A 26,770-nucleotide genomic window follows, 5' to 3' on the forward strand; every position below is an offset into this window, starting at 1 on the left:
AGCGTGGCCTAGTGGCCAGAGTCTATAGCGCCGCCCTTGGGTGCAGGACAGCGTGGCCTAGCAGCCAGAGTCTACAGCGCCGCCCTTGGGTGCAGGACAGCGTGGCCTAGCAGCCAGAGTCTACAAAGCGTTGGAGCGCCCCTTATGAGGTGGGGCAGCCCCAGTAGGGGGGTCCAGGCCCACCCGACTCCACCGGGCCCCGACCCAGGGCCCTAACAGTGGCGTAGTGGCTTGCCACTGACTCAGCGGGGGGGGGGGGGGTCCTACCGAAACACGCTGAGTTTCCCTGGGTGGGAGGTACCACTCCATCACCCTCCCTGGGTCACTTCCTACCAGAGTCTGTGTTGGGGTTTCCCATGAGATGTCGGGTCCTCTGTGTTCGGCAGGGCCGGTCGTCTCCAGGGTTTCCTCCAGTCGCTGGGGTGCCGGCGGGCCGTGGACGGCTTCGATTCCCGGTGCAGTCAGAGGGTGTGGCTGGCCCTCCGCAGGAGCTTCCCAGGCAGGTCCATCCCCTGCGGCCTCCAGCCCAGAATGAGCTGCTCTCCCTCCCTTTATACTATTAGAGCACTTGGAGCATGCCCAGTCTTGCCAGGGAGGCAGGACTTCTGCTGTCAATACCATGGGCTTAACCCTGTCTGGGCTAGTGCGGGGTAAGCAGACCCCGTCACACAGGGGTTTGGAACCTGCACCTTGAAAAACAAGCAGCAGGGGAGAGGAACATTGTCTGGGTTTACTTTTCAAAGGATACATTTCAAAGGCTTTAAGAGGGAAGAAAGGGGACTCCTTTGTTATCCACCACTGAAGGAACAAAGGGATCAATGCCCTCTGATTCTGTGAATGGTGGATCCTCCAGCCTAAAGGACTGGAGATGCCAACAGTTTAATGTAAGTGAGAAAGGTTCTTAGGCAAAGATTGCAGCTTTTTGACATTAAGTATTAGACACTAGAAAGCATGTTATTTTTTGTTTTGTTTGTAACCTTATCTGTCTCCTTTTTCTCTTGCTCAGTATCACTTAAATCTATGTTCTTTATTAATAAACTTATCCTTAGTTTTATTATAGATCAGTGTTTCTCAACGACCAGTCCGTGGACTGCACCGGTCCCAGAGATCTCCCTGAAACAGTTTAGGAAAGCAGCAAGCTGGTCCCTGGTATCAAAAAGGTTGATAAACACTGCTATAGACCATCTCAGTGCTATGTATTAAAGTAAAGTGGGGTCTTCAGCTAAACTAACAGACTGGTGTGTGCACTGTCCCTTTGGAGGCAGTGGACTTGGTCATTTCCGTGAGTGTCCTGCGATAGGGGATAGATACTGCAGAAAGATGTCTCTGGGGAACTCGGGAACTGGGGTTCACGGAATGTTACCTGCAAGGCCAGGTTTAGGTGTGATGTATATAATACACATTTATTTCCTGTTTACCTTTAAAACTTTTAAGGACTCTGCTTTTTGCGGAGACAGTCAGCCACATTGTGTTCAGTTCACTGCAGATTGTTTTAGGAGGGACATACACTCTGTTGCTTGGTCATGACGATTTTAGTTTAGTCCTATCTTGTTTTGCTCTTCTCTTAATCTAAAATAGAGGACATTCTGCCTGAAAGGATTTGCTTATTGTTATTAGGAAAAAGCATAACACAGAGTATGCAGGTTTGAGACCCATTAGAGTTGTGCAAGACTGTTGTTACTAAACCAACCTGGTTTTGTGTCGTTACCTGCTGAAAACTGAGATCAAACTTGTTAAGAGATTCACCAAGAATTGGGCCTATTTATGTTTTTTGCATCGTACACATGAAAAACTGAACATTTTCCATGGTTATGCTGCAAAACTAGGTGAAAATTGATGGTTCTGGTTGTGTTTAGTTTTTGAGATTTGGACAGAGCTGGTCAAAAAATGGAAAATATTTTTCACAGAAAACTGTTTTTCATCTTTTTTTCTGTTCAGATTTGGATTTGTTTAAATCAGAAGCTCAAAGTTATATTTAAGAGGTGTGAACACATGAGGATGAAAATACAGAGGTTCACACTCCCATGTGAATGGCAGCCACTAAATTTCACACTATTTTTAACATCATCTTTCACGTTATAAACTCTACAATTCTTCTGCATAAACTACTAAAGACCCCATGCTGTTCCCATTGAATTCAATGGGAGCATTGGCGCTGACTTTAGTTGGAGAATGGGCAGACCTAAAATGTATGTGCTTAATAGCCTAACAGGTATATAAACCAAAGAAATCTATAATAGGCATATAAAAATGGTGTTCAGGGTTTGTGGTCATAAAAGTACATAAAATCTCATTATGTTCTTTTGACATGTAAATACTTTTTAAGATACAAACTATCAAGCTATGGGATGAAAGATTCAAAAACGAACAGTGGGGCTCTGAAATACAGAAGAGTTGAGGAGAGAGAAAAGACATGATACAAAGCTCAGAGAGAAAATTTGTTTTAACCATGCTGTGATGGAGTGTATACATCCCTCAAAATGCTTCTTTATAAAGGGACCAAACTATTTCTCCAGAGTAAGGAAAAGGAACTTCCTGCTTGCTCAAAATATTGCCTTAGATTCCAGCATTGGGAATAAGTTTCATCAGATGATGAAGCAGTGGAGTTGCTAGCTGAACAGTGCTTGCGGCACTGCCCTCCCAAAACCAGCAAGCTTGACGTAGTCACAAAAGCATGAAGTGAATTCCAACGAGCAGCCCTATGATAACAGGACATTGCAGATGTGGGCTGGTGAGGCTGCTTCCTTTTTGAATCTGGGCCTTTGACTCAGGATAAGAATGAATGGATGATCTTTGGTCAAGGCCAAAACCCCTCAGAAGTAGGTCTGTAGTGCCCAGACTAGTGCACTCTAGCTCCATAGTGCCAAATTTTCCACAGCACACTGGGTCTGACAGGAAAGACATAAAAGAGCCCTCTTCTCTAGTGCTAAACAAAGGCATCTGATGTACACTGTTCATCTGGACCTGCTCTCAAGCACATCAGCTGATTGTTGCTCTATTTGTAGCACACATGTCCATGTCCAGATGAACCCCCAGATATTTTAGTTTAGTTTATTTATTTTGGAAATTTACAATTCTATTGCTTCTGTGCACAATTGATAGTGTTACCCTTTTTTGATCTGAGCAGTTAGCCATAATTCAGGGTCTAATGGGCTGTTTAGTTAGGAGAAGAAGATGATGTTGGAGTCTGATGCAATCCTGCTTATTTACAAAGCCCTGTTTCCCCGAACACAGCAGAAATAAAACAGCAGGAGACAGTTTCTTTGTTCACAGTTCCAAGCCCCTTTCCAGCCAGCATTCAGCCCAAGAAGTGTTCTCTTTTTAGGCTTTCCTCAGGACCATGTTCCCAGTGCTTGTTCTGGCTGTGTCCTTGGCTTTCTACTGTTTGTGTGCTTCTGCCCCGCTTGTCTCTCTCTCTCTCTTTCACACCCACTCATCCACCCACACACACACACCACTACTAATCAATGCCCTAGCCTCTGCAATTGCCATATCAGTCCTTAAGGAAACTTCTTTGGCCACGTGGTTCAGCTTTTACTCAAGCCATGCCACATGCCTGTGTTTTGGGCAGTGCTCCTATTGCTTCAGCTACCTACTTCCATAAAGTAGCTTAATGGTGTCTTACCACTATCTTAAATGGAAAGCTGTTATGACCAACAGCTTCAGTGAGGTTTCACCCAACCCAAAACTATAGGCTTGCTACTGAATCCAGAGAACATGGTGCTGGTTGGATTGGATATTTGCTGATATTTATAAGAAAGGACTATCATCTCTAATAAAACGGTTACTGTCTGAAATGTGACTCGGCAAATGGCATCCATATTTATTCTCCCTGAAATATTGTGGGCTTTTTAGTTTACAAGTCAAAACAAGACTTGTCTAACTGCCAGGACTGCAAGCTCAAGCTGGTATTTGAAAACTGAGCTGAATTCTTACATCATCATTATCTGCCCCAGTTCTGGAATTTGTACTAAGCTGTTAGCTTTGTTGATGCTGGAGGCAAAATTCTATAGCATCACAGTAATGACACTAGCTATAGTTAAGGAAGTAGTTTCTTGTAAGCCACTGAGTTCTAATCTTTTATGCTTATTCTCAGCCCAAAGGTGATTTTTCCTTGTGAATACTTAGTTGAACTCTAGCTGGCCATTTATGTACTATTCAGGCACTAAAAAGAGGTAGTTTCTCCAGTTTTAAAAGTTTTCTTTGTATCTGGATAATACATCATTAGCTTTTTTTTAATACTTCAGACTTGCCATTCCTCCATCATGACATTGTTTTTAATACATTTGTAGAAAGTTTCATTTCTAAATAATGGAAAATCTTGTACTATGCATGTGAAGTCTGGGCCAAATCTTTAAGTTTTTTCCCCTCGATTTATTCACTCTCAATTTATTCAGTGCTGCACATCTTTAGATGCCACTGATGACAATGGGAATTGGAGGGACTCAACAGGAACTTAGCACCAATCAGGATTTTGCCAAAATAAGGACAAAGTATCCCTCCTCTTGCTTTGAACAAGAATAAATAAAAAGAATAAAAACAAAAGCAAATCTTACAGTGATGAAGCAACAACTTTCAGAGCTCTAGCAAAAGAGTTCTGTGTACAAATCTCCAGTCCTGTCTATATTAGAAATATTTTTCAAAAAATTCTCAGTGTAAGCGACATTTTGGCCATTGTGTGTACAGGCGACTGCTTTCCACCACCAGTTTAACCACCATGGGCCAAATTTATAAAGGTATTTAGGTGTTCAAAGATGCAGATAGGTGCATAGTGGGATCTTCAAAAGTGTCTAAGCAGGTAAGGTGCATAACTGGCTTATGTTAGTTCTACTACTGTCTCTTGGACAGTGTAGAGGCCACTGAATATATTATGTGTAGGGCCCTACCAAATTCATGGCCACGAAAAACGTGTCATGGACCATGAAATCTGGTTTCCCTCATGAAATTTGGTCTTTTGTGTGCTTTTACCCTATACTGTACAGATTTCACGGGGGAGGCCAGCATTTCCCAAATTGGGGGTCCTGACCCAAAAGGGATTTGCAGGGAGGGAGGTCACAAGGTTATTTTAGGAGGGTCGCAGTATTGAAGGCAGCACCCTTACTTCTGTGCTGCCTTCAAAGCTGGGTGGCCAGAGAGCAGTGGCTGTTGGCTGGGCACCCAGCTCTGAAAGCAGCACCCCGCCAGCAGCAGTGCAGAAGTAAGGGTGGCAATATACCATACCATGCCACCCTTACTTCTGCTCTGATGCCTTCAGAGCTGGGCAGCCAGAGAGTGGTGGCTGCTGACTGAGGGCCCAGTTGTGCAGACAGCAGCACAGAAGTAAGGGTGGCAATACCATACCATGCCATCGTTACTTCTGCGCTGCTGCTGCTGGCAGCTCTGCCTTCAGAGCTGGGCTCCCGGCCAGCAGCTGCTGCTTACCAGCTGACCTGCTCTGAAGGCAGAGCTACCATCAGCAGCAGCACAGAAGTAAGGGTAACAGTACCGCAACCCCCCTACAATAACCTTGTGACCCCCCCACAACTCCTTTTTGGGTCAGGATCCCTACAATTACAACACTGTGAAATTTCAGATTTAAATAGCTGAAATCATAAAATATATTATTTTTAAAATCCTGTGACCATGCAATTGACCAAAATGGACCCTGAATTTGATAGGGCCCTAATTATGTGACTCCATGATATCCTGTTCTAAGCCAAATCTGGTGTGTTACAGAGTAAAATTCCTGTGAGGGACAGGTGTCTGTTGATGCCATCCACAACTATCATGTTTTAGGTGTTCCGGGTTGTGTGTGTTCTATCCTGCTTTCTCCTTGGGTCAAAGTCAAAGATGATTCTCACAGGGAAGTTGGTAGGCATTTGGAGCAGATGACCATACCCCCTTAGAGAGCACTGGGCAACCATTTAAGAGAGTGGTACCTGTTTATTTAGAAAACGGATCTCTTCATTCATCTTGACAGCGAGGGGGCATTTTTCGGTCAGATACTGACCACTGATGCATTATATATCCTCAGCTTTGCCTATTTATCAAGGTGTTTGATTTACAAAAAACATTCTTGATGAGACATCCCATTACTGATGACACTTTTGCAATGCAAGCTTTAGGTTCTTTCTCGATGTAGCCCATCTTATCAACAGCAGAGCTGAGGGAGGTGAAATCACCACCCATCTTGACTGGATGATTACTCACTAAGATGCTAGAGCTTTCAGGATGTTCAAAATCACTGATAGGAAGAATTTATCCCAATTAATTTGCAAGCCAAATTTTGCCGATAAGATTTCCAGGGCATGAAGTGCTGCAACTAGCTCAGCTGTTGATTTGACAAGCGGGAGCGACGTCATCAGAAAAATCAGCACGGGTGAGGTTTTTATCATCAAGGCTTTTCTCTAAAATACATTTACTTAGTGTATGGTCTAGCACATAGTATATGACAGCATAGCCTGCTTAGACACTTTTGTAATTCCCACTAGACATCTTTAAGTACCTAAATAGCTTTGTAAATCTGACCACGTTTCTAACTCCGTTTAGATCAGGTCTAATCAACACAATGCTTAAACTGGAGATGGCGGCCGAAGACTTGTTTTTCGGAGGTGTTGAATATCTGCAGCTCCCATTGATTTCAGTGGAGGTAGGGGGTGCTCTAAAGTTCTGAAAATCTGACATATTTTTAAAAAACAGCTTTCCCTACCTATCTTACTACTTAGACTGAAATTCTGGATTTGTCTTTCCCCATGTTTATAATATTAATTATTTATATGTTGAGTTCTGTGCAAACGGAAAGAGTTTATTTACTCACTGTAGTGATTTCTATCTCATACAACAGCATAGTGACATCATGGGCCATGTTTTAGCTAGCATTTTTGCCACTGTTGGTCTATCAAAAGAAAACATAGTAGCAAAACTGCATGAGTCCAGTGTATTTACTAGCACTTCCACTGTCATTACCACAAGTAGAATTGCAGTGGTGTTACACCAATGGTAGAAAAAATGCTGAAAATTTCCAGCGTCGATGTTCATGCCCTGCTCTGGAAGCCATACGCCATCTCCTCCATCTATTGGAGCTCTAGGAGATTAGATATTCAGAGCTGTGCATTACGGTTAAGATTGGGAGAAAATGCTTATTGTTAAATGAACTGTACCACTCAATTTTTTTTCTAAAATGTACTTCCTGTTTCTGTATAAGTTTACAACCCATGCCACACTCTGTTTTTGACCCTTCCCTCAACAGCGCTCCGCTCCAAACACAACACACACTCCGCATCCACATCCTATACTCTGGTAAGCCTCTCCACACCACACTCAAATGCCACCCCTTGTATACAGACAGTACAACACAACATAACACTCACATAGGCAGTCAAGCTCTCCATGCCACAACATGCACAGCACTCATACAGGCAGCCTTTCCCCTCCCTCTCTGCCTGCACACAACATAAAACACATACAGAGATACCCATAAACACATACCACTTGCAAGTCCTAATACCCAACCCCACATGTTATTTCCCCCATTACTCCAATACTGCACTGACTTGAAGGAGGATGCACTTCTCTTCATTCCCCCCACCTCACCCAGAGGAAAGGCCCGGCTTGGATCTATCTATATGGGGGTCTTATATCATGCCCACATCACTATGGCTTCTGTAATGATGCCTCTTCACTACCCCTTGGGAAGGGAGGCCACTCCCAGAGAAACTTCTGTTCCCCTCCTACCCACCCAGCCACTTTCTGGAGAGGGAGCAAAGCAATGGTGCCTCTTTGCATCCACTCAAAGGGGAGAGCATCTCCTGGCAGCATCAGCTCCTCTCCCCTTTGTAGTCCAGTGCCAGAGGTACTCCTGCTGTGGACCACAGGACCATGACTTCGTGTGCATGCATACATTCCCTTGCAATATTTGTGTTGGTCACAAACAATAGAGTAGAATATTGACTAGCAACAAAGCATTACATTCACTATGATTCTAAAATAATGGAAACATTTTTAACAGAGTTTTTGAAAACAACCACCACCATCTAAATTTTAGGTCAGAGTTTAGTTGCTAGTCTCCCCTTATGCCCTTCACCTTCAGCCTCCATTTTCAGCAATGGCCTCCAGCACTGCAAGCACAATTTTACACTTGCATTTGCATTTGGGTGCAAAATTATGGCTGCAGTTAACTACCACTCTATTTTAAACTATAGCTGACACCCAAGGGAAAGAAGATGGGTGATGTCTTGTTTTGAAATAGTTAAAGATCAAACAGACCAAATTCACTGCTTGCATAAGTAGGTGAAACTGAGGTGGGTAGATGTTCATTTACTTACACCAATAGTAAACTTGACCTTGAAATTTCCTAAAACAAAACAGAGCTTTGACACAAACTTTCTTGGGGAATGGTAGCGAGTAGTGGGCGCCGGGCAAACAAATACTCTGGGTAAAGTTTATGCTGAAAAGGTAGGAAGGAAATAAATGCAGCTCCCCCTCCCCCAAGGCATTTTCCTCAGGGGATCTTCAGTTTGTTTTCTCCAGTGCCTACTAGGGTCTTCAATGGCTTGTGCTTTCTGTAGTTGCCCCATACATGTATTTTTCTTTTTCTTTATTAATAGTTCTCCAGTTATATTTCTTGAAGACATCCTGTTTGCACTGGAGTTACCGAGCCACTTTTCAGGCTGCCTAATTAGTCCTACTGCTACTTAGCCAAACACAACCATCCAGAGAAGAACTGAAATGAAAAGCTTCTAAACAAATACAGCAGCAAAATAAAGCTAGAATTCCCACAAGCACAAACATCCAGCAATTCTTGGGTTCCTTCTAGCTGGAACTACTATAACAATAGCCTTCCTTGCAGTATTTTAGCTAAAACCAGAAGTGCAAAACAATATTTTTAAAAAAATAAATAAATTAGCCCAATACTTTTTAGCCCCAAACAAAGTTTAGGTTCAAAGGTAAGATACAAGTTTTGGGGCAATTCTTATATGAGCTCATTCACTCACCTTTAATTTCATGGGTCAAATCCTGCGGGCTGTCTTCAGGAAAGCCTCTCATTGATTTCAGGGGGCATTTTGTCTGACTAAAGACTGAACAAAAATTGGGTAAGGATGTCAGGATTATTATTTCTATTTGAAAATAATTGGGAGGCATTTACATATTATGATAAGGACAATTTAAATACTTAGATAGGCCGATCAGATAGATATAGGCTTTGTGCCTGCAAAAGAGATCTTTTAAAAAAAAAAAAGCTGTTCAGAACTGTCCCACCAGTCACATGCTATCAATACTGAAAACTATTCTGTATCTATCTGGCATTACATAGTTTCCTTTTTGTCGTTGTTGTTGTTGTTGTTGCAAGCTTTGGGTGATATCCTGGCCTCATTGATGTCAATGGCAAAATTTGCATCGACTTTAGTGGGGCTGAGATTTCACCCTTTGAAACCAATATGTTTACAACTTTTCACATAGTTTTTCATATTGATGGATAAAATGGGAATGGAATGTGCTGGGGGATATTTCCTGTAATATGAAGAAACAGTCATAAAGAACATATGGGCCAAATTCATCTCTGGTGCAACTTTATTGACGTCACTCCAGGGATGAATTTGGCCCTATATCTGGAATTGAGAAATACAGATGTATTTCTTTTGTTAAATATTCCACCCCACAGAGATTTCCTGAGTCCTAAAGAGAGAAAAGGCAGTGGGAAACAGTTTTTCCAGGTATTTATGAAAGTACCCAAAGTATTATGTAGCCTCAAAGATCATTTCATAAAAATCATTTGCATAACACCTGCCTTTACACATAATAATGCCTGAATGGATGTCCTGCACCCTAAAGCCAATGGGAAATCATGCTGACAAACAAGCTGAACTCTTTAATCATGAGAGCAGATGAGTACACACAAACTATTCAAAATGCAGTTCTACCTGAAAAGTGACTTCAGATGGATTTGTGGTGGCTCAGCACCTCTAAACATCAGACTCTGGGTGTCTCAGTTTTGGGAACCCAGAAACTGAAGCACACAAAATTAGTGCCCTCTTCTGAAAATTTATTCCTACATTATTTGACCAAGGCCACAAATATCCAGAAAGGGATTTAGGGCCTAATTGCTGGTTAGCTTTAGGCTACACCCCTCTCCTCAATATTTCCCTGGGCTAGTATGGGGAATAGACAGACCTAGGTGTAATGTAGGTGATGTTATACTGGTGCAGTGCAGAGCACAGGGATACTGACCAGCATACACATGTTTGAGGGAGGAGATGCTGAGGCTGGAATGTGTTGCATATACATGTTCAGAGAAGGGTGAATGCTGGGCCCCAAGTGGGGTGCAACATGCACCTGCCTGGACAGGGAGAGGGAGATCCTGGGGTATCAGAGGGAGATGGTGTAAACATACCTGTATGGGGATGGGATTGCTCTAGGTCAGAGTGGGGCCAGAGTGTTGTCAGCCAGTGTCAGAATTGTTGCAGAGTGTACACATCTGGTGGTCGGGGTGGAGAGGTGCTAGGACTGCTGAGGAGTGGAGTATGGATATATCTTTGTGAGGCAGACATACTGGGTCAGAGTGTGGCCTGGGACTCTCTTACACATAGAGCTCTCTATGTTTTTTCTATAACATCCATCACTAAGGGCTTGTCTTCACTACCCGCCTGGATCGGCGGGTAGAAATCGATCTCTCGGGGATTGAATTATCGCGTCTCGTCGGGACGCGACAATCGATCCCTGAATCGACGCGCGTACTCTACCAGCGCAGGTAGGAGTAAGCGCCGTCGACGGGGGAGCCGTGGCGGTCGATTTGCCGCCGTCCTCACAACGGGGTAAGTCGGCTCGGATACGTTGAATTCAGCTATGCTATTCAGGTATCTTAAATCGATCCCCCCCCCCCCCAGTGTAGACCTAGCCTAAGTGTATTTCAGGTAAATTCCTCAGTGAAATGCAAGGGGGTTCATTCTCTTCTTCCCTCCCTGCTTGGGTACTGTATATTCAATCATTGTTGTGGTAGAAATGCTTTGTCAAATACAAAGATTTTGAGAGTGCTCTGGAAGTGGTCAGGATCTAGATTAGTCTGATTCCCTCTAGAAGTTTGTTCTACAGCCAAACCCAGTTGAACAAAAATACTGCTAGCTGGAGAGCAGTTCTAACAAAATCCAGGAAAGACTGAGAGACTGGTGGTCTAAAGGGGAAATTGTGTGAAGATTGTCTTGCCCTGACCTGAAAGTGGTGGTTGGGGTGTGTGTGCGGGGGGAAGGTTGTCTCACTTGTGTGGGTAGGAGAGTGAGGAGTGAAGATCAGCACTAACAGAAGTGAGAGGGGATGCAGGTACCTGTGGGCAGGGAGAGGCACTGGGGTTCAGAGGGCGCAGAATAGCTGGGGCTGACAGGGCCGGCCACTGGTGTTCAGAAGGGCGCACGCAGGTGTGTGTGGGGGAAGGTGGGGAGCTCGGAGAGCGCACACATACCTGTGCACTGGGGGGAGGCTCGGAGCGGTGTACACGCCACAGTGCCAGAGACAGGGACTCGGAGGGGCGTACCCACCCCAGTGCCGGAGGGGGCTGTGAGATGGGCTCAAAGGGGCGCACACACCCTGGTGCCGGGGGGGTCTCGGTGGGGAGATGGGCTCAGAGGGGTGCACACACCCCAGTCCAGGGGGCGGGGGCGAGATGGGCTCAGCGGGGTGCACACACCCTGGTACAGCGGACGGGGGCTCAGAGGGGCGCACACACCCCAGTGTCTGGGACAGGGGCTCGGAAGGGCACACACACCCCAGTCCTGGGGGAGGGGGTGAGACGGGCTCGCAGGGGCACAAACACCCCAGTGCTGGGGACGGGGGCTCGCAGGGGCGGCTGGGGCGCACACACTCCAGTCCTGGTAGGGGGTGGTGAGACGGGCTCGCAGGGGCCCACACACCCCAGTGCTGGGGACGGGGGCTCGCAGGGGCGCACACACCCCAGTGCTGGGGGGGGGGGTGAGACGGGCTCGCAGGGGCCCACACACCCCAGTGCTGGGGACAGGGGCTCGCAGGGGCGCACACACCCCAGTCCTGGGGGGGGAGGTGAGACGGGCTCGCAGGGGCCCACACACCCCAGTGCTGGGGACAGGGGCTCGGAGGGGCGCACACACCCCAGTCCTGGTGGGGGGGGGGGGGTGAGACGGGCTCGCAGAGGCGCGCACACCCCAGTGCTGGGGACGGGCTGGCAGGGGCGCGCACACCCCATGGTGCCGGGTGCGACGCGGGCGCTGACACCTGTGCGGGGAGCCAGACGGCGCTGGCACGCCGCACGCGGCCATGCAGGGGAGGCCACCTGCGCGGGGCGGAGCTCGGGCCGGGGCAGGCGGCTGCACCTGTTCCGTGACCCGCGGCCGCCGGCCTGGGGCGCTGCCTGTGCCGGGTCGGCCGGGGCGCGCAGACAGCTCAGGCGCTCGCTTCCCTGGAGCATGGCCCAAGTGCTCCGCAGACTCCGCAGCTCCCAGCCAGTCGCCCGCTTCCAGCGCTGCTGCGGGCTCTTCCCCGCCGCGGAGGAAGGAGCCGGCGATGGGCTGGCGGGGACCGTGGGCGGTGGGGACCATCTCCCGGCCCGGGACACCTGCCCCGGGAGCAGCCCCGCCAGGCAGCGGCTGCCAGAGGCCAACGGTGTGAAGAGCAGCCCCCAGCCGCAGGTAACTCCCCAGCCAGGCACTAGGGTCAGGGAAGCCCCAGCCCGGCAGGCTCAGCAGCGAGGGGTGGCGGCGTCTTCTCATCTCACCTCTACCCCCACTTCCCCTGTGGGGTAAATGGGGGGAGGGGTCTGGGGAGCGTTCCCATTACCCCCCCCCCCTCTTTTCCTGGTGCATCGGTGGCTTTGGGATATTTATGGGTTTCCATGTTCCCCCGCCTCATACCTCTTGCAATCGAGGGGGAGGGGAGTGTTTCACTGAACTCGTTCTCTGTCTCCCCCCTCCCCCCGCAGTCCAAAGAGAGTGAGAGGGCGGGGGCTGTATCCCTAGGGGAATTCCTTAATAACCTTGTGCTTTTAGAGGGTACTTTACTCTCTTGTAGGTGGATGCAGAAATTCATCATGATTTAAAAGTGTGAAGCTTTACTGGGAGCCTGGGAACTTTGGAAAGGGGCTCTGAGGGACTGTAGGGGTCACTAAAAGCAAGTGTGAGTCAGACAGTTAGAAAATGAAATTTCAAATCAAAGTGAAAGAGGTTCTGGTTATGTTTCCATTATCTGATCAGTTCTACTTTACACACACTGATACCAAAGGGTGTAACCTCTTTAAATCTTGCAGTCACATTCATTTTGGCAGCCCCCTTCAACTCGGTGGGGCTCTGTGTGGGCATAAAGGCTCTCCGTATGGATCCAGTTATTGGATCAGGGCCTAAGATTGCAATTGTTACATTAAAAAAAAAGAGAGAACTTTTTGTACCCTTCCTATAAACTTAACAGGAGAAACAGGTGGTGAATTTGTAAGTGGATGGGAAACAATGTGAGAAAAAAAATCACAATTATTCAAGCTTGAGTAAATCAAGGAGAGTCACAGGGGAAGATTTTTAATTTACCAATACAGACACTGTTAGGAAGAACCTTCAGCCTTTACTTAAGCAAAGTCAATGGGAGTTATGACTGGCCTAAGCTTGCAGGATCTGGCCTTTTGTATAACAACTGAATTTTGCTTTTTAATATTTCTCTGTGACTTAGTTTTGTACGTATGAGGTATACAGTATCATTTCTTGACTCTTGTAGTCACTAGCTACCCAGACAAAAGTACATATTAAACCTTGTATAATTGTTGCAAACTACTTTCTAAATCAAAATAAACTTTATTCTTAGAATGTGCTAGGTCTGTTTATGCTAGTGACTTTCAAAAACAAGCATGAATAAATGAATTTCACATCTGAAGTTGTATGATCAGATTCTTAGTTGATGCTTTCTTGTGTTTATGCTGTTATTTGTTGCCATGGACAGGGCTAATGTTATAGTAATACAAACTGATCAAAGACAGCAGTGACTTTTGTACAGCTGAAACTAGAAAATGGGACCAGTGCTGTCTGTGTACAAACTGCAAAACAGATGGAATGCTGGCTGGCTATGTCTGAACAAACAGAAAGGTTGTGGCACTTGCTGATGGTGGGATACCCTCCCGAATAAGCCTCAAATGTGGAAAAGTTGAAGGATGTACTAAAATGTAAAAAATTCCCCTGAAGTGCCACTTACTGTATGAACGTTTCCTGAAATTAAGGTGGTAATAGTGTCTGTGCTTAGAGCACGGGGTTATTGATGAATCTGAAGCTTCAAATCACCTAAGGATACTGCTGTTTATAAAACTTGTCTGGTTTTCATTTTATCTATTTGTTTAAAGATATGAAGAAAATATGATCTGTGGAGCATGGCCAAGGTTGTCAGTTTATAAGAGAATGTCAGAAGAGGGAAAGGTGGATAACAAGGAAAAGTACTGGGGATGTTATAGAGAAAAAGTGGTGTTGGGAAAGGAGATAAATATAGCTGGTTTCTGTGTAGAAGTTAGAAAGATAACATGGTCTAGATCCTCAGCTGGTGTGAACTGGCATAACTTCATTGAAGTCAATGGAGTGATGCAAATTTACATAGCAGAGGATCTGACCCCATAACTAAGAGGTTGTCTAACAGTCAAAAAGCCAGTCATTGATATATAGATATACAATAAATGTTAAGCAGCTGGGGGATGGGGACAACAGAATAGAAAGTAAATAAAGGCTTGGTCTAAACACAAAGTTGCACCAGTTTAACTAAAGTTGTGATTTTTAAACACTTAGCTAAATCAGTGCAACTTTGTGTAGACACATCAGTCTAAACCTGGTTTATATTGGTTTTGCTTGCTCCTGTAAATTCATTCAATCTAAATTGATATTGATTTTAAAATTGGTTAAAAGTGTCTCAGCACTGGGCTTTGCTTCAACTAAATTGGTTGAATTAAACTAGTGCAAATGTGTGTATACACAATCCCTAATAGTTATGATAGCCAGAAAAGGGAACTAAAGAGCTGGAGCGGGGATAGATGACAAATTATAGAGGAGAATTTTTAAAGTGAAAATCAGAGTGACAACTTCTTAATTAAAAATAGAGCCTGAGTCAATGAGGTGCACAGCACTAACTAGGGAGACTAATTCAAGAAATTATTTGTAAATTCTTATTCCAATTCTAAATTTAAAAGAAGCATTCTGAGGAGAGATGTTGTCTGAGTTACCTTAATTTTTAAGAAGGCTGTTCTCTCCCTCCAACTATTATTATAATCGAGAGATGTTGATACCCCTGTTGCTTCTAGACCCCGTCTAGATTGCTGCCAGCAAGAACTTCCTAAGGTCACTGAGCAAGACTGATATAACTCCCTAGAGGTCTCTAGCTACACCTGTGCCGCTAACCCCAAAGTGTAATTAGTCTATGTTAGCCAGCTCTGTCCATTGTGAGTGTGGCTGCATACAGGTTGTGCTTTCCTTGCTTTCTCTGATCTTGGCCAAGCAAAAAAAGCAGTGAAGTATTGAAATTTACAATGTACATATTTAGTCTTATGCATTTGTATTATCACACACAAAAAAGTGCAGGAAGGGCATGGTGCAGTGTGCATGTACAGTTTCCATGACTTGCTTGTCTCCCATTGCATCAAACTGGATTTGTTATAGATCATTCAGGAAGGGCAGGGTGTGTACTTGGAATTGTAATCTTTCAAGCTCAGCTCACAAAATAAATTCACCCACATGAAATTGTGCAAGTGTTCCAAGTATGCTCACTCATGCTCTTAGTTCTTTGGGCTTAGCTTCCTTTCACTGGGGTCTAAATATATGGGGTCTGCTGTTTCTCCCTGCATGGCTTTTCTTCCTAGAGGCTTCTTGCGCTCAGCTCCCCTTTGGAGGGCCTCAGCTACCCCATTGGTCTCTGCTTGGCTCTTTCTTGATTGGAGGGTCAGGAAGACTCACTCATGGTACTCTTCCAAGTCTGCTCGCTTGTAGTGCCAAAATGGTCTGCAGTTACAGTAAATTATGCAGATCTTTATAATAGGATCCTCCCTTCCAGAAATAGTTAATACAGAGAAATAGTTACTTTAAATGTCAGAGAAAGTTTTATAACTATGTTGACATTTAAAATAATTGGTTTTCTGAGTTAATACACACTGAGATGAATGGATCAGTTCACACCTCTGACTTATTGTTTCAGATTCTGCAAACAAAGGTAGAGGAAGGATAACATGGTGGTTAGGATGCTATCATGAAATTTAGAAGACCAGGGTTCAATTCCCTGCTTTGCTACAGTCTGTGAGAGACTTTGGGCAAGTCTCATTTTATTTTATTTTTTTTGGTACATCAGCTCACCATCTGTAAAATGGGGCTAATCGTACTTCCCAGTCTTACAGAAGCGTTATGAAGATAAATACCTAAAGATGGAGGTGCTCTTTGAAAGTGATTGGAAGAGATGAGGAGCTTTAGTAATAGAGATGCTTAAACATTTCCAAGGGTCAGGTCTACACTACTGCTTAAGTTGATCTAACTTATGTTGCTCAGGGATGTGTAAAAGCCCCTCCCCCAAGCTACACAAGTTTTGCACTGTTCACACCGGCACTATGTCAGCGGGAGACACTCTCCCAATGACATAGCTTCCGTTTCTTGCCAAGGTGGAGTAATTATGCCGACAGGAGAACGCTCTCTCATTGGCATAGTGCATCTTCACCAGACGTGCTATCTTGGTGCAGCTGCGCCGATGTAGCACTGTAGTGTAGACTTGCCCCTAGTCTTGATTACACTGGGGCCAACCAACCTTTAATAGTTCCTGATTTCCCGAACTTCTTTGTGGTTTTAGTGTAACAGACTGAGGATTCATTTCTGAATTTTTTTTGCTTTTAGGGAGTTTAGTCATGAGATTTTCTGAAGTCTGTGGCAGTTGAACACAAAAACATTACACAGTCCTCTGAAAAACTTGCCCCATGTTATTTTGGCAAGTAAGTGTTCAGATTCCAAATCAAATGGAGGCTCTAGACAAACTATAACTGCATTTAAAAATAAGATTCCCTTTGCTTACCAGTGGTGTCCCAATTTTTGGATGATTCTTTCTTCTGTAGATAAGCTCAGATAAAATTCTTCCTACATTTCTTTTAAGTTATAACAATAATTTAGGGATATGTGAGAAATATAAATGTCCCCAATAAATGGTTTGAATGAATGTTTGATGTCTTAACATTTCAACAGATACTCAAGGGCATCTGATTGAACTATGGAAGGATATCTATATTTACTCTGTAGATACATTAATTGTATAAAGGACTCCTAACTGGTGTAATGTTTCCATATTGGTAGCAGCCTGTCTCTCTCTCTTTTTTTTTTTTTGGGTAAGTGAACATAGTGCTGACCTCTGATAAAGATATACTCTTAGTAGGGGTCTTGTAAGTTGACCTTTGTATAGATGAAATCGGTCCATAGCTGGAATGGGCTAGGAGAAATTGCACATCTGTTAATTCTAGATGCATTGCAGCCACACAAATGCAGTGATCAATGACTACTTGCAGACTAAGATATTGCTTAATGTAAAGGTGGCTAGATCATGTTTTGGAATCTGAAATGCCTTTTTTTTTTTTTTTAAACAATAGATTTTTAGCCTCTGTCCTCCCCCCAATATATTTCCTTACCCTTTTGAAATTCAAACAGATGCTTTGCTATATAAGGTCTTATTTCATGATGGGCTTTCAGGCCTCAAATGTGGCACTTTTTCTAGCTCCATCAGCAAAACAAGAGCAAAGAAAAACTCCCCTAGCTGGATAGGGCAAGGAGATGCAACTGCTGTAATTTAGTCCACATTTTTAAAAAACAGCCTCAGATTTGAGCGTGCTGCTGGAGGGACTTGGTGCCTGATTTTTTTTTTCCCCCCTGAGGGGCTGCTGAGCACCTGCAGATTAGCACTGCTGAAAATCAGGGGCCCAAGCTGTCTATTCGTCCTTTCCTTTCTTAGCTATTGTCAACCCACTGTGTCTGCTTAGGAAACTCGTCCCTTTGGTATGTACCCAATTTTTGCTCTCATCAAGGTTGATGGTTCCATTGTTTCTGTGGAAAGCAGCTGTTATGGGAAGTTTTAATCATGCAGAATAAGGGGCCAGTCCTATGGAGGACTTTGAACATGAGGATTGAAGGCTTGAATTTCATCAAAGGTTCTTCAAGGGGAGTATATGTGTAACAATTCCCTGGAGGGGTTGTCAGTGGGCACTGAATACAGGACCTCTAGTTCCAAAGCGTAGACCTCTATGACTTGAGTTAAAAGACTAAATTTGTTAGTTGGGACCAGCCACAGGTGGCTATCCTCTGTGGACCAGCCCCAAAGTCAGACTACCAAACACTGGTAACAATGGCAAGTGTATGGTAATCTAAAACTTTACTGAAGGGTGGACTCATCACAATCCACCACTGCCAGGGCCATTATTCATCTTCTTTCCTGTCCTTGGAGGCCATTGTCTTCTCGTCCTAACACCAAATCTGTAGTCCTGGAATCCTGGCAATGATTACAGCTGGCATTGCTAGTGGTGGAGGTAAGTTGCTTTATTTTTATGTAATTTTACTGAATGTCTTAATCTTTTATGCTTATGTTTTCTGCCTTGTAGCTGAGTTAATGGTTTCTCATATGTCATTCTCCCCCCGTACTCTAGAGATTCACAGATATGGATTATACAGGACGGGTCTAGAGGAAAAAGGACCTTCTTGGGAAAGTCATCTGACCCCAACAAGTTACTCTTTTCTCCTTGCCAGATGTGATAATGGTCCCTACAAGACAATTACTACTCATCTCAGAAAGGATTGCTGAGTGCTAGAGTCTCACCTGCTGGTAAGACTGAGGTCTAGGATTTCTTAAGGTTGGGTGGGTAGCTTTGCTTAAGCCTTGTTTACACATGCACAAGTTGCACCAGGCTTAATTAAAATCTGCGAAGAACAATTTAGCTTAAACTGGTGCAAAACCCTTTGTGGGAAACACCTGTTTAAAATGGTTCTGTGTAGCTTGCATAATTAAATCTTCCTGCACTAGCTACATTTAAATCCAGGTTTAAACCTAAATTAAAGTTACCTATAGGGATTTGCACTGGTTTTAAAACGGTTTAGTTTATCTGGAGCAACCGTGTGTAGGTCATTGTTTAGTGACAGTTTTGTTGTTTGTCTTACTGGAGGTCAGCTATGTTCCTTCTGTTTTTCTGAAAGGTGTCTGGGATGTGTAAATTACTGCAGTTACCTGATGTCTACCAATTCTGATTCATATTAAGATAAGTTTTTAATGTTGCAATATCAAACTACATTCTCTCCTTCCCTGCCCTCTTATGTAGTATGTAAGAGGAGTCTAATCAGTGTCATCTTTCATTTTACAGGAGAAGACAATACCATGGCTTTCACCAGTCCAATTATACTATATTAAAATATGCATTAAACATTTGTATTGCATTCCGTGGTCTGTTTCCAATAAGCACTGTTCAGTGATGACAGAGTTCCTTGGTTAGGATTAGTCTGTTTAAAAGGGGAAAGGAGCTGCTGTATGGAGAAGAAGATACAATGCTCTAAGCATTGGGGGAAGGAACTGGGAGGTTCAGTTACAACAGTGCACCTGCAATGCCAGTTTTCCTCGAACCTGGCAGCATGCTGATGTATAGTGAATTGATGTATTGTTAAGCCTTGATGAAGGTGCACTCAGTGCTATTGGCAGAACTGTGTAGTTATGAGCACTCCTGGATTTGAAGGGTCTAGCCACCTTTGCAGGTGCCTGAATTTGTGGTTCTAATAGCTTCTCTTCAGTGTTGATAGATCATTAGGGTGTCTAGATAGTAGGAAGATACGCAGTACTGACAGTGGGTGCTAACTACTGCTCTCCTGGCCTCGGTGACACTTCCTATAACTTTTTGAATCCGTTTGGGCTGGTCTACACTAGCAACTAATGATGTTGCTCAGAGTGAAGGAAGGACTTGCTTCCAGTGGTGCTGGAACAATTTTTATAGTGAGGGTGCTGAGAGTGATTGAACCAAACTGTAAATCCTGTATATGATGGAAACCACTTCAAGCCAGGGGGTGCTGCAACACTCTTAGTTCCAGCACCTATGTTGCCATCTACAACCATCATCAGCAATGGATCACTCTTACTGTATATGAAGTTAATGCACATCAATGCTACTGTCACAGCTAAGATTAGAGCACAGTTCACTAACCTGGTAATAACATGGCTTTGCCCAGGAGAGTCTACCTGGGACCATGACCATCTTCTTAAACCATGTTAAAGCTTTACTTAGTCCAAGCATAGAAAAATATTTTGATTTAGGATTTTAAATTCAGCTGTAAAGGAAACCAATTTCCCCCTCATCCATATCAATGAACTTACAAAATTTGTTGCATTACACTGGAGGAAATAAATTAGTTACCTACCTGAAAGTGGAAATGTGACTATCAAATTTTGCCTTGCCAGTTTCTCTGAAATCTTGCTGCCTTGTGCCACTCATCAAATTGTCATGAAAATAAAAACCTTGTGTTATAGGCAAATGAACAATATTAATTGAGCCACAGGCTAAATATACATCACAGTTGGTAGCAAATGACAAACTTTCATAGTGAAATTAAGCTTAGAGTTGACTTCTGAAGCCAAAACATTGAGAGAACTTTCTGTATTTAAAAAACAAAACAAAAAACCCCACCACACAACCACCACCCCAAAACCTTCGCCTTCCATGCTGGTTTTTCTACCAGTGAATGAGGATGATCCTCTTACACAGTTGCATTGTGTCATCCACAAAAAGCCAACAAACTGAGAAATAGCAAACACTTGGACATATTAGAAAAGGTGAGTGTATGTATTCCTCCTCAGACTCTCCTGAAGTAACTTGCAGCCTTACAGCTCTCCACAATAGACCAGTCAACTTTCCTCTCCATCCCTGCCAAAATAAAAACAAAGGGGTGATGAGATGAGAGGCATTAAAGTGTGTGTGTGTGGGGGGGGGGGGCGGCTGGAGGAGGGGGATCTTGCTAGAGAATAGATTGAGAACCACTGGTCTAAGGCAAGTAGTTTTCCTGTCCAAATATGCTGCTGGTGATCTTTTCATTTTAGATGTCTGGAGCACAACTGAGTTCACAAATTTCTTCTGATGGCCGTATCTTGAAATCAGGATGATGGGGATTTTAGTCTAATTCTGTAATCTCTCTCCATATATCTTAAGTTTTCACCATCTAATTTTTTCTTAAAACAGGATTTTTTCCATTCCTCAGATGTTTTGGCTCTAACAGAAGTAGTGTGAGGAATGAGGGAAAACCAGACTTGCTAAAACATTTCAAATGTAGGCTCCTTTGGTACCCCTCAGCCTGTGGGACAAACCTGTTTTTCTCCTCTAATGAAAATACGGAGGAATAGTTCTTTTGTGCAATAAGGAAATAACAAGGCAAGTAGGGAGCAAATAAATCATTCAACTCCTTTCCCTTTCCTTCCAAAACAAGCATCTGCCTTTCAGTTGGTGCTTAAGAATGTGGAAAGCCTTCTTTGCAATGCTATTTCCTACGGTCTATAACAAGGTTGTAGAAATTTTGTGACCCCAAACACCACATTGGATACCTCCCACGAGGCTGAGGAATGCACCTTCCACACCTATCAAAAATATACACAGCTTTATTTATTTATTTGTTTATATATATATATATATATATATATATATGCCGCTTCTTTAATAGCAATCTTTTGATTTGAGTTAATCAGCAATAAAAAAAAAAGAATCCGTTGAATAGCTTTGTTTTCACACTGGAGTTTCAGGGAAAAGGTGACTGTGGGGGATGTTCTTAGTTGCACAGGCTGTGTCCTTGGCCTGACACATGACCTGGTAGACGAGATAGTTGGTATTACTATAGACTTCTCCAAATTTAGCTTTTATGTTGGATCAGTTGGCAATTTTCTATCTAAAAGAACTATGCTCAGGGATGAATGTGTCATTGAAGGCCTGAGTTTTGTGTTTTTTTTTTCTGGTGGAACCAGAAATGAAGTAAAATCTCAGAACTGATTAAGAGGAGAAAATATTACATATTGAAAAGTAGAAAGTGTGGGGGATGGGGGAGTTAGGCTGGAAGCAACTCAGCCACATGGACAGAGCAGTGCACAGGGTTTAATAAAGTTCCACTTGTTCAGCTTAACCTGTATTCAGCTTTACTCTGGGAATGAAATATGCTCACACTGTTCATTCCCTGAAGTGCAGCAGCTGGCAGCATGAGCTATGGAACTTGGTCTGAAGCCCTCTCGATTCCTGGATTTTGCAGACACAAACCTAGCCCAGCAATGGACCCCAGTAGAAGGAGGAGTTAGAGCTGTAAGACCTGGCCATACTGCAAGATAACAGCAGGAAAGTAAAACTGTTATTTTGTCTTATTGGGGAACAAGACAGAGGTCTGCACCACTCAAACTCACCACTGCCTCAGTCCTAGAAGCCCTGCGGACCTATTGCTCTCCAAAGCAGAACAAAGCTAGGGAAGGACACAGGTTTTTTCACTAGTTACCAATCAAAAGGGGAAGGGATGGACCCTTATGCACAGTGACTGCTACATACAAATGTGGGGACTTGACAGACTCTCTAACTCCAGACAGGATAGTCTGTAGCACTTGGGATCACCACCTGTGGAAGCACTGCACCAGGAAGGCGATCTCATATTAGACAGATTCTTATACATGTCTGCAGCAGAAGCTGCAAGAAGCTGAAAGCCCTCGGAGGAGCAACCTCTCCCCTCCCCCCAGACGTACAACAGCAAAGGAAAGCAGGTGGCCTGAGTTCCATACCCGGTGTGAGATGCATTTACTGTGCATGAGCTGGCAAATAAGCGCCCCACTCCAGGACCACATTGCAAGGAGTGTGGTAAGCTGAACCATTTTAGCAATGTGTGCAAGAGCAGAGTTTGTACATCTGACAGCAATGACAGCATCGTGAATCAGGTTCAGGCTGTTGGGACAGGAAAGCAACGAACATCTGTGTATGCAACAACGTTAATAGGGAAAAACACCCTGTGTGATATCAGCTGGATAGTGGGGCCTCCTGCAATTTGAATCCTTGGGGTAAACTGGACTCATGCACACACACAAGAAAGGGCAGTCTTAGGCCAGGTCTACACTACCGCGGTAGTTCGACAGCTGGCAATCGAACTTCCGGGTTCGATTTATCGCGTCTGGTCTGGATGCGATATATCGATCCCGGAAGCGCTCGCCGTCGACTGCGGTACTCCAGCTCGGCGAGAGGAGTACCGCGGAGTCGACGGGGAGCCTGCCTGCCGCGTGTGGACCGCGTCTGAACCGCGGTAAGTTCGAACTAAGGTATGTCGACTTCAGCTACGTTATTCACGTAGCTGAAGTTGTGTACCTTAGTTCGAATTTGGGGGTTAGTGTAGACCAGGCCTTAGTCTAATAATGTACAAGGGGAGCACAATGTAGCTGCTAGGAAAATGTGACCTCATAGTAAATAACCTGAAACATAAGACAGTACCTACTTAAGTTTGTGGTGGTGGATAAGCATCATGGACCCTTCTTGGGGAATATAGCCATACAAGCCATGGATCTGATCAGGGTGCAGTGTCTGAATTTTATAGCTGCAGTGCAAAAAGGGGAGTCCCATGGACAATGGAGACAATTTTAAATGCATATGGGGATGTTTTCAAAGCTGCTGGTTGCCTTGAAGGAAAGCTGTGACTGTATGTAGACCCCAGTGTGGAAACTGTATGCTTATTCCAGAAGAAAATTCAAGTGACACTATATAATCCAGTATGTGAAAGTCTGTAGAGGAGAGTACAACCTGGGTGTCCAGTGGAGCGCCCCCTCCTGGCGGTGTCCCATCCGTCGTCTCGTCCTCGGTTGGCGTGTCCAGACCCGCGTTGCTCCCAAGCTCGTGGCATCCTCTTCGAGCCACTGCCCTCCGGCAGTGCCCCTTAGTCCATCCTCGCCCCCTTCTGGGGCGGGGGAGGAGGGGGGGGAAGAGATCAATCAGCTGCCTCTCTGCATCCTGGCCGATGTGGCCAACTGCACCCTCAAAGTCACTCCCCTCTTGGCAGGAGGTTGGTGTAGCTCTAGATGGCCGCTCCTTCGGCCAGGTGCATGGCAAGGGGGGACCCAGGCCCGCCCACTACTCTGGGTCCCAACCAGGGACCCTCTAGTGGCAGCCGTCCTGCCCTCCTTGTCTCCCCCCGTCTGTCCACGTCCCTGGGCCGCTTCCCCTTCGGACCCTAGCACCGGCTAGGCCCTTCCCTTCAGGGCCTGCAGCCTGACAGACTCCGGGCTGGAGTTACCTTCCGCTCCCCCGGGCCTGCCCAGCACTGCGCTGTCCCCGGTGCTAGTCTCCCAGCCTGGAGACAGACCTTCTCCTGTCGAAGGCCTGGGACAGACTGACTCTCCTCTCCCCGAGCAGCCTTCTTATAGGGCTGAGCCTGGCCCTGATTGGCTGTCTCCAACCTGGGCCCTGATTGGCTCCCAGTAAGCCCTTCTCCAATTGGTTCCGTCTGCGCAGGCCCACTGGCCTGCCGCAGCCCATACTCTCAGGGAGTGGAGCAGCCACCCCACTACACTGGGTAAGTAGCATGGTGGTTAAGAAGCCATCAGGTAAGTTACATATCTGCGTAGACACAGCCATTGAATGGATTTTGAAAAGACACAGTTATCCACTGTGCACAATTGATGGCATTTTGACAGAACTTTCCAAAGCCAGAGTCTTTGGGTCTGTGATGTGAGGAATGGGTTTTGGCATATACAAGTGGATAAAGAATCCAGCATACTGACAACCTTTGCAACAACATTTGCTCATTACAGATGGCTGCGCAGCAGCAGAAGTGTTTCAGGAAAGACTCGCCCAAGCACTGAAGTACTGCCTGTGCTGAAAATAGTTGTATATGATATCCCTCACTGAAGGTGAAGGGAGCAATGATACAGAATCAGAACAAGACTATGACACAAAACTACAAGCTTTTTGCTGCAATGCAAGGACAAAAACAAACTTCAGCCCAGAAAAAATGCAACTCAAACAGCATGAGGTGACATACATTGAACATCTGCTCACAGCAGATGAACTGAAAGTAGATCCCAACAAGATGAAGGCAGTCAGATATGCCGGCTCCAGTATATGTGACAAGGGATACAGCACTTCACAGGAATGATAACATTTCTGTCCAAGTTCTGTCACACCTGGCTGCAGTAGCATTATCCATACATCAGCTCGCAGATGTTGACTGGGACTGGGCAGGTCCCCAACAGCCCCAAATGATAACGGATGCCCCTATCCTGAAGTACTGCCTGCCAGGAGAGCCACTGACACTCCAGTGTGATGAATTAGAGAAAGGACCGGTATAACTCTTTTGCAGGAGCAGTTGGCCACTTATGCCGGCAGAGCCCTGTCAGGGATTGAACGATGGAACTATGGTATTTGGAGAAGAGCGATTCTATCAGAACATCTATGGTTATCCAGTACTAGTGCAATCAGACCACAAACCCCTGGAGACAATCATGGCAAAGCCCCTTCTGCGTGCTCTAGAGATTGCAGCACATGTTGATACACCTCCAGCACTACCAGGTGAAGCTCAGATATTGTCCAGGATGATTGCTGGTAGTAGTTGACACCCTGAGCAGGACATATATATTCAGCATCCATGAGTTATGGGAAGGAGATCAGGACATGGAATCCATTGATGTGCTGCACTATTTTCCAGTTTCAACGGTGAAACTGATGAAAGTGAAAAGTTATGGAAAGGGACATCTCACTACTAGTCAAGACAGTGATACTAGAAGTGTGGCCAGCAGACAAAAGCCACATACCAGTAGGTGCAGAACCATATTTTCAAACTAAAGATGAGCTGAGTGTGCAGAATGGAACCATATTTTGAGGACAGAGAGCTGTTGTCCCAGACTCATTATATAAGGAGATAATGCAAAAAATGCGTGCCTTGCCCGTGGGCATTGACAGCAGCCTTATATGGGCTCAAGAGTATGTTTACAGGCCAGGAATGAATACACAGCTCCACTTCATGATAGAAGGGTGTGAACCTGCCAGTTGTGTGATAGCCACCAGGAGAGAGACTTACCACATGAGCTGCCCACTTGACCATGGGAAAAAGTGAGAATGGATTTATTTACCTTGATTACAATGGACTATTATTCAAAATTTTGGAAGGCTGATGCCCTACCTGATACAGGAAGCAAGTCTGTGTTTGGGAAACTGAAGGCTCACAGAGAGATGGCATTCTTGGCACAGTACTCACCCACAGCAGACCCCAATTTGCCTTGGAAGAATTCAAGGAACTTGCATGAAAATGGGAGTTTGACAACCACATCTCTTCCCCAGCATATTCACAGAGTAATGGCAAGGTGGAATCAGCTGTGAAAGCTGCTAAGAGTGTTACACAAGGCTGTTTCTTCTGCTTCATATCCCTTGCAAGCATCTTTGGCACATAGGAATACCCCTTCACAGGAGTTCCAAAACAGTCCAATGCTGGGACAAAGCCCCAAAACCCTGCTATGAATGAGGAGGCCTGTTGCAGCCAGAAGAATGGTGATAACACTGAGAGGAGATAGAGAACAATCAGAAGAATCAGGTGCTAAAGTACAACAGGTTAGCCAATGACCTACCGGTAAGGCTAAGATTTTTGTCACGGATATTTTTAGTAAAAGTCACGGACAGGTCACAGGGAATCATGAAATATTCATGGAATCCCATGACCTGTCCCTAATTTTTACTAAAAATATCCATGATAAAATGAGAAGCCTGGACACCTGCGGGTGGGCTGGGAGCTCCCCCCTCTGCTGCTGGCTCCCCTCTGGGCAGTCCCTCCTGCCC

At 44.9% G+C, this 26,770-nt stretch overlaps 1 protein-coding gene across 1 annotated transcript in view; it reads left to right on the top strand.

The window, feature by feature from the left end:
- The first annotated feature begins 12,407 nt into the window (after positions 1–12,407).
- SGPP2 (sphingosine-1-phosphate phosphatase 2) overlaps positions 12,408–26,770 on the top strand; it is a 71,282-nt gene continuing 56,919 nt past the window's right edge. The window contains exon 1 of the mRNA XM_065411356.1: positions 12,408–12,629. Within this exon, the coding sequence (XP_065267428.1) occupies positions 12,408–12,629 (222 nt within the window). The remainder of the gene's footprint in view (positions 12,630–26,770) is intronic.

This window comes from Emys orbicularis, chromosome 9, assembly GCF_028017835.1.
Source record: "Emys orbicularis isolate rEmyOrb1 chromosome 9, rEmyOrb1.hap1, whole genome shotgun sequence".
Taxonomy (NCBI): Eukaryota; Metazoa; Chordata; order Testudines; family Emydidae; genus Emys; species Emys orbicularis.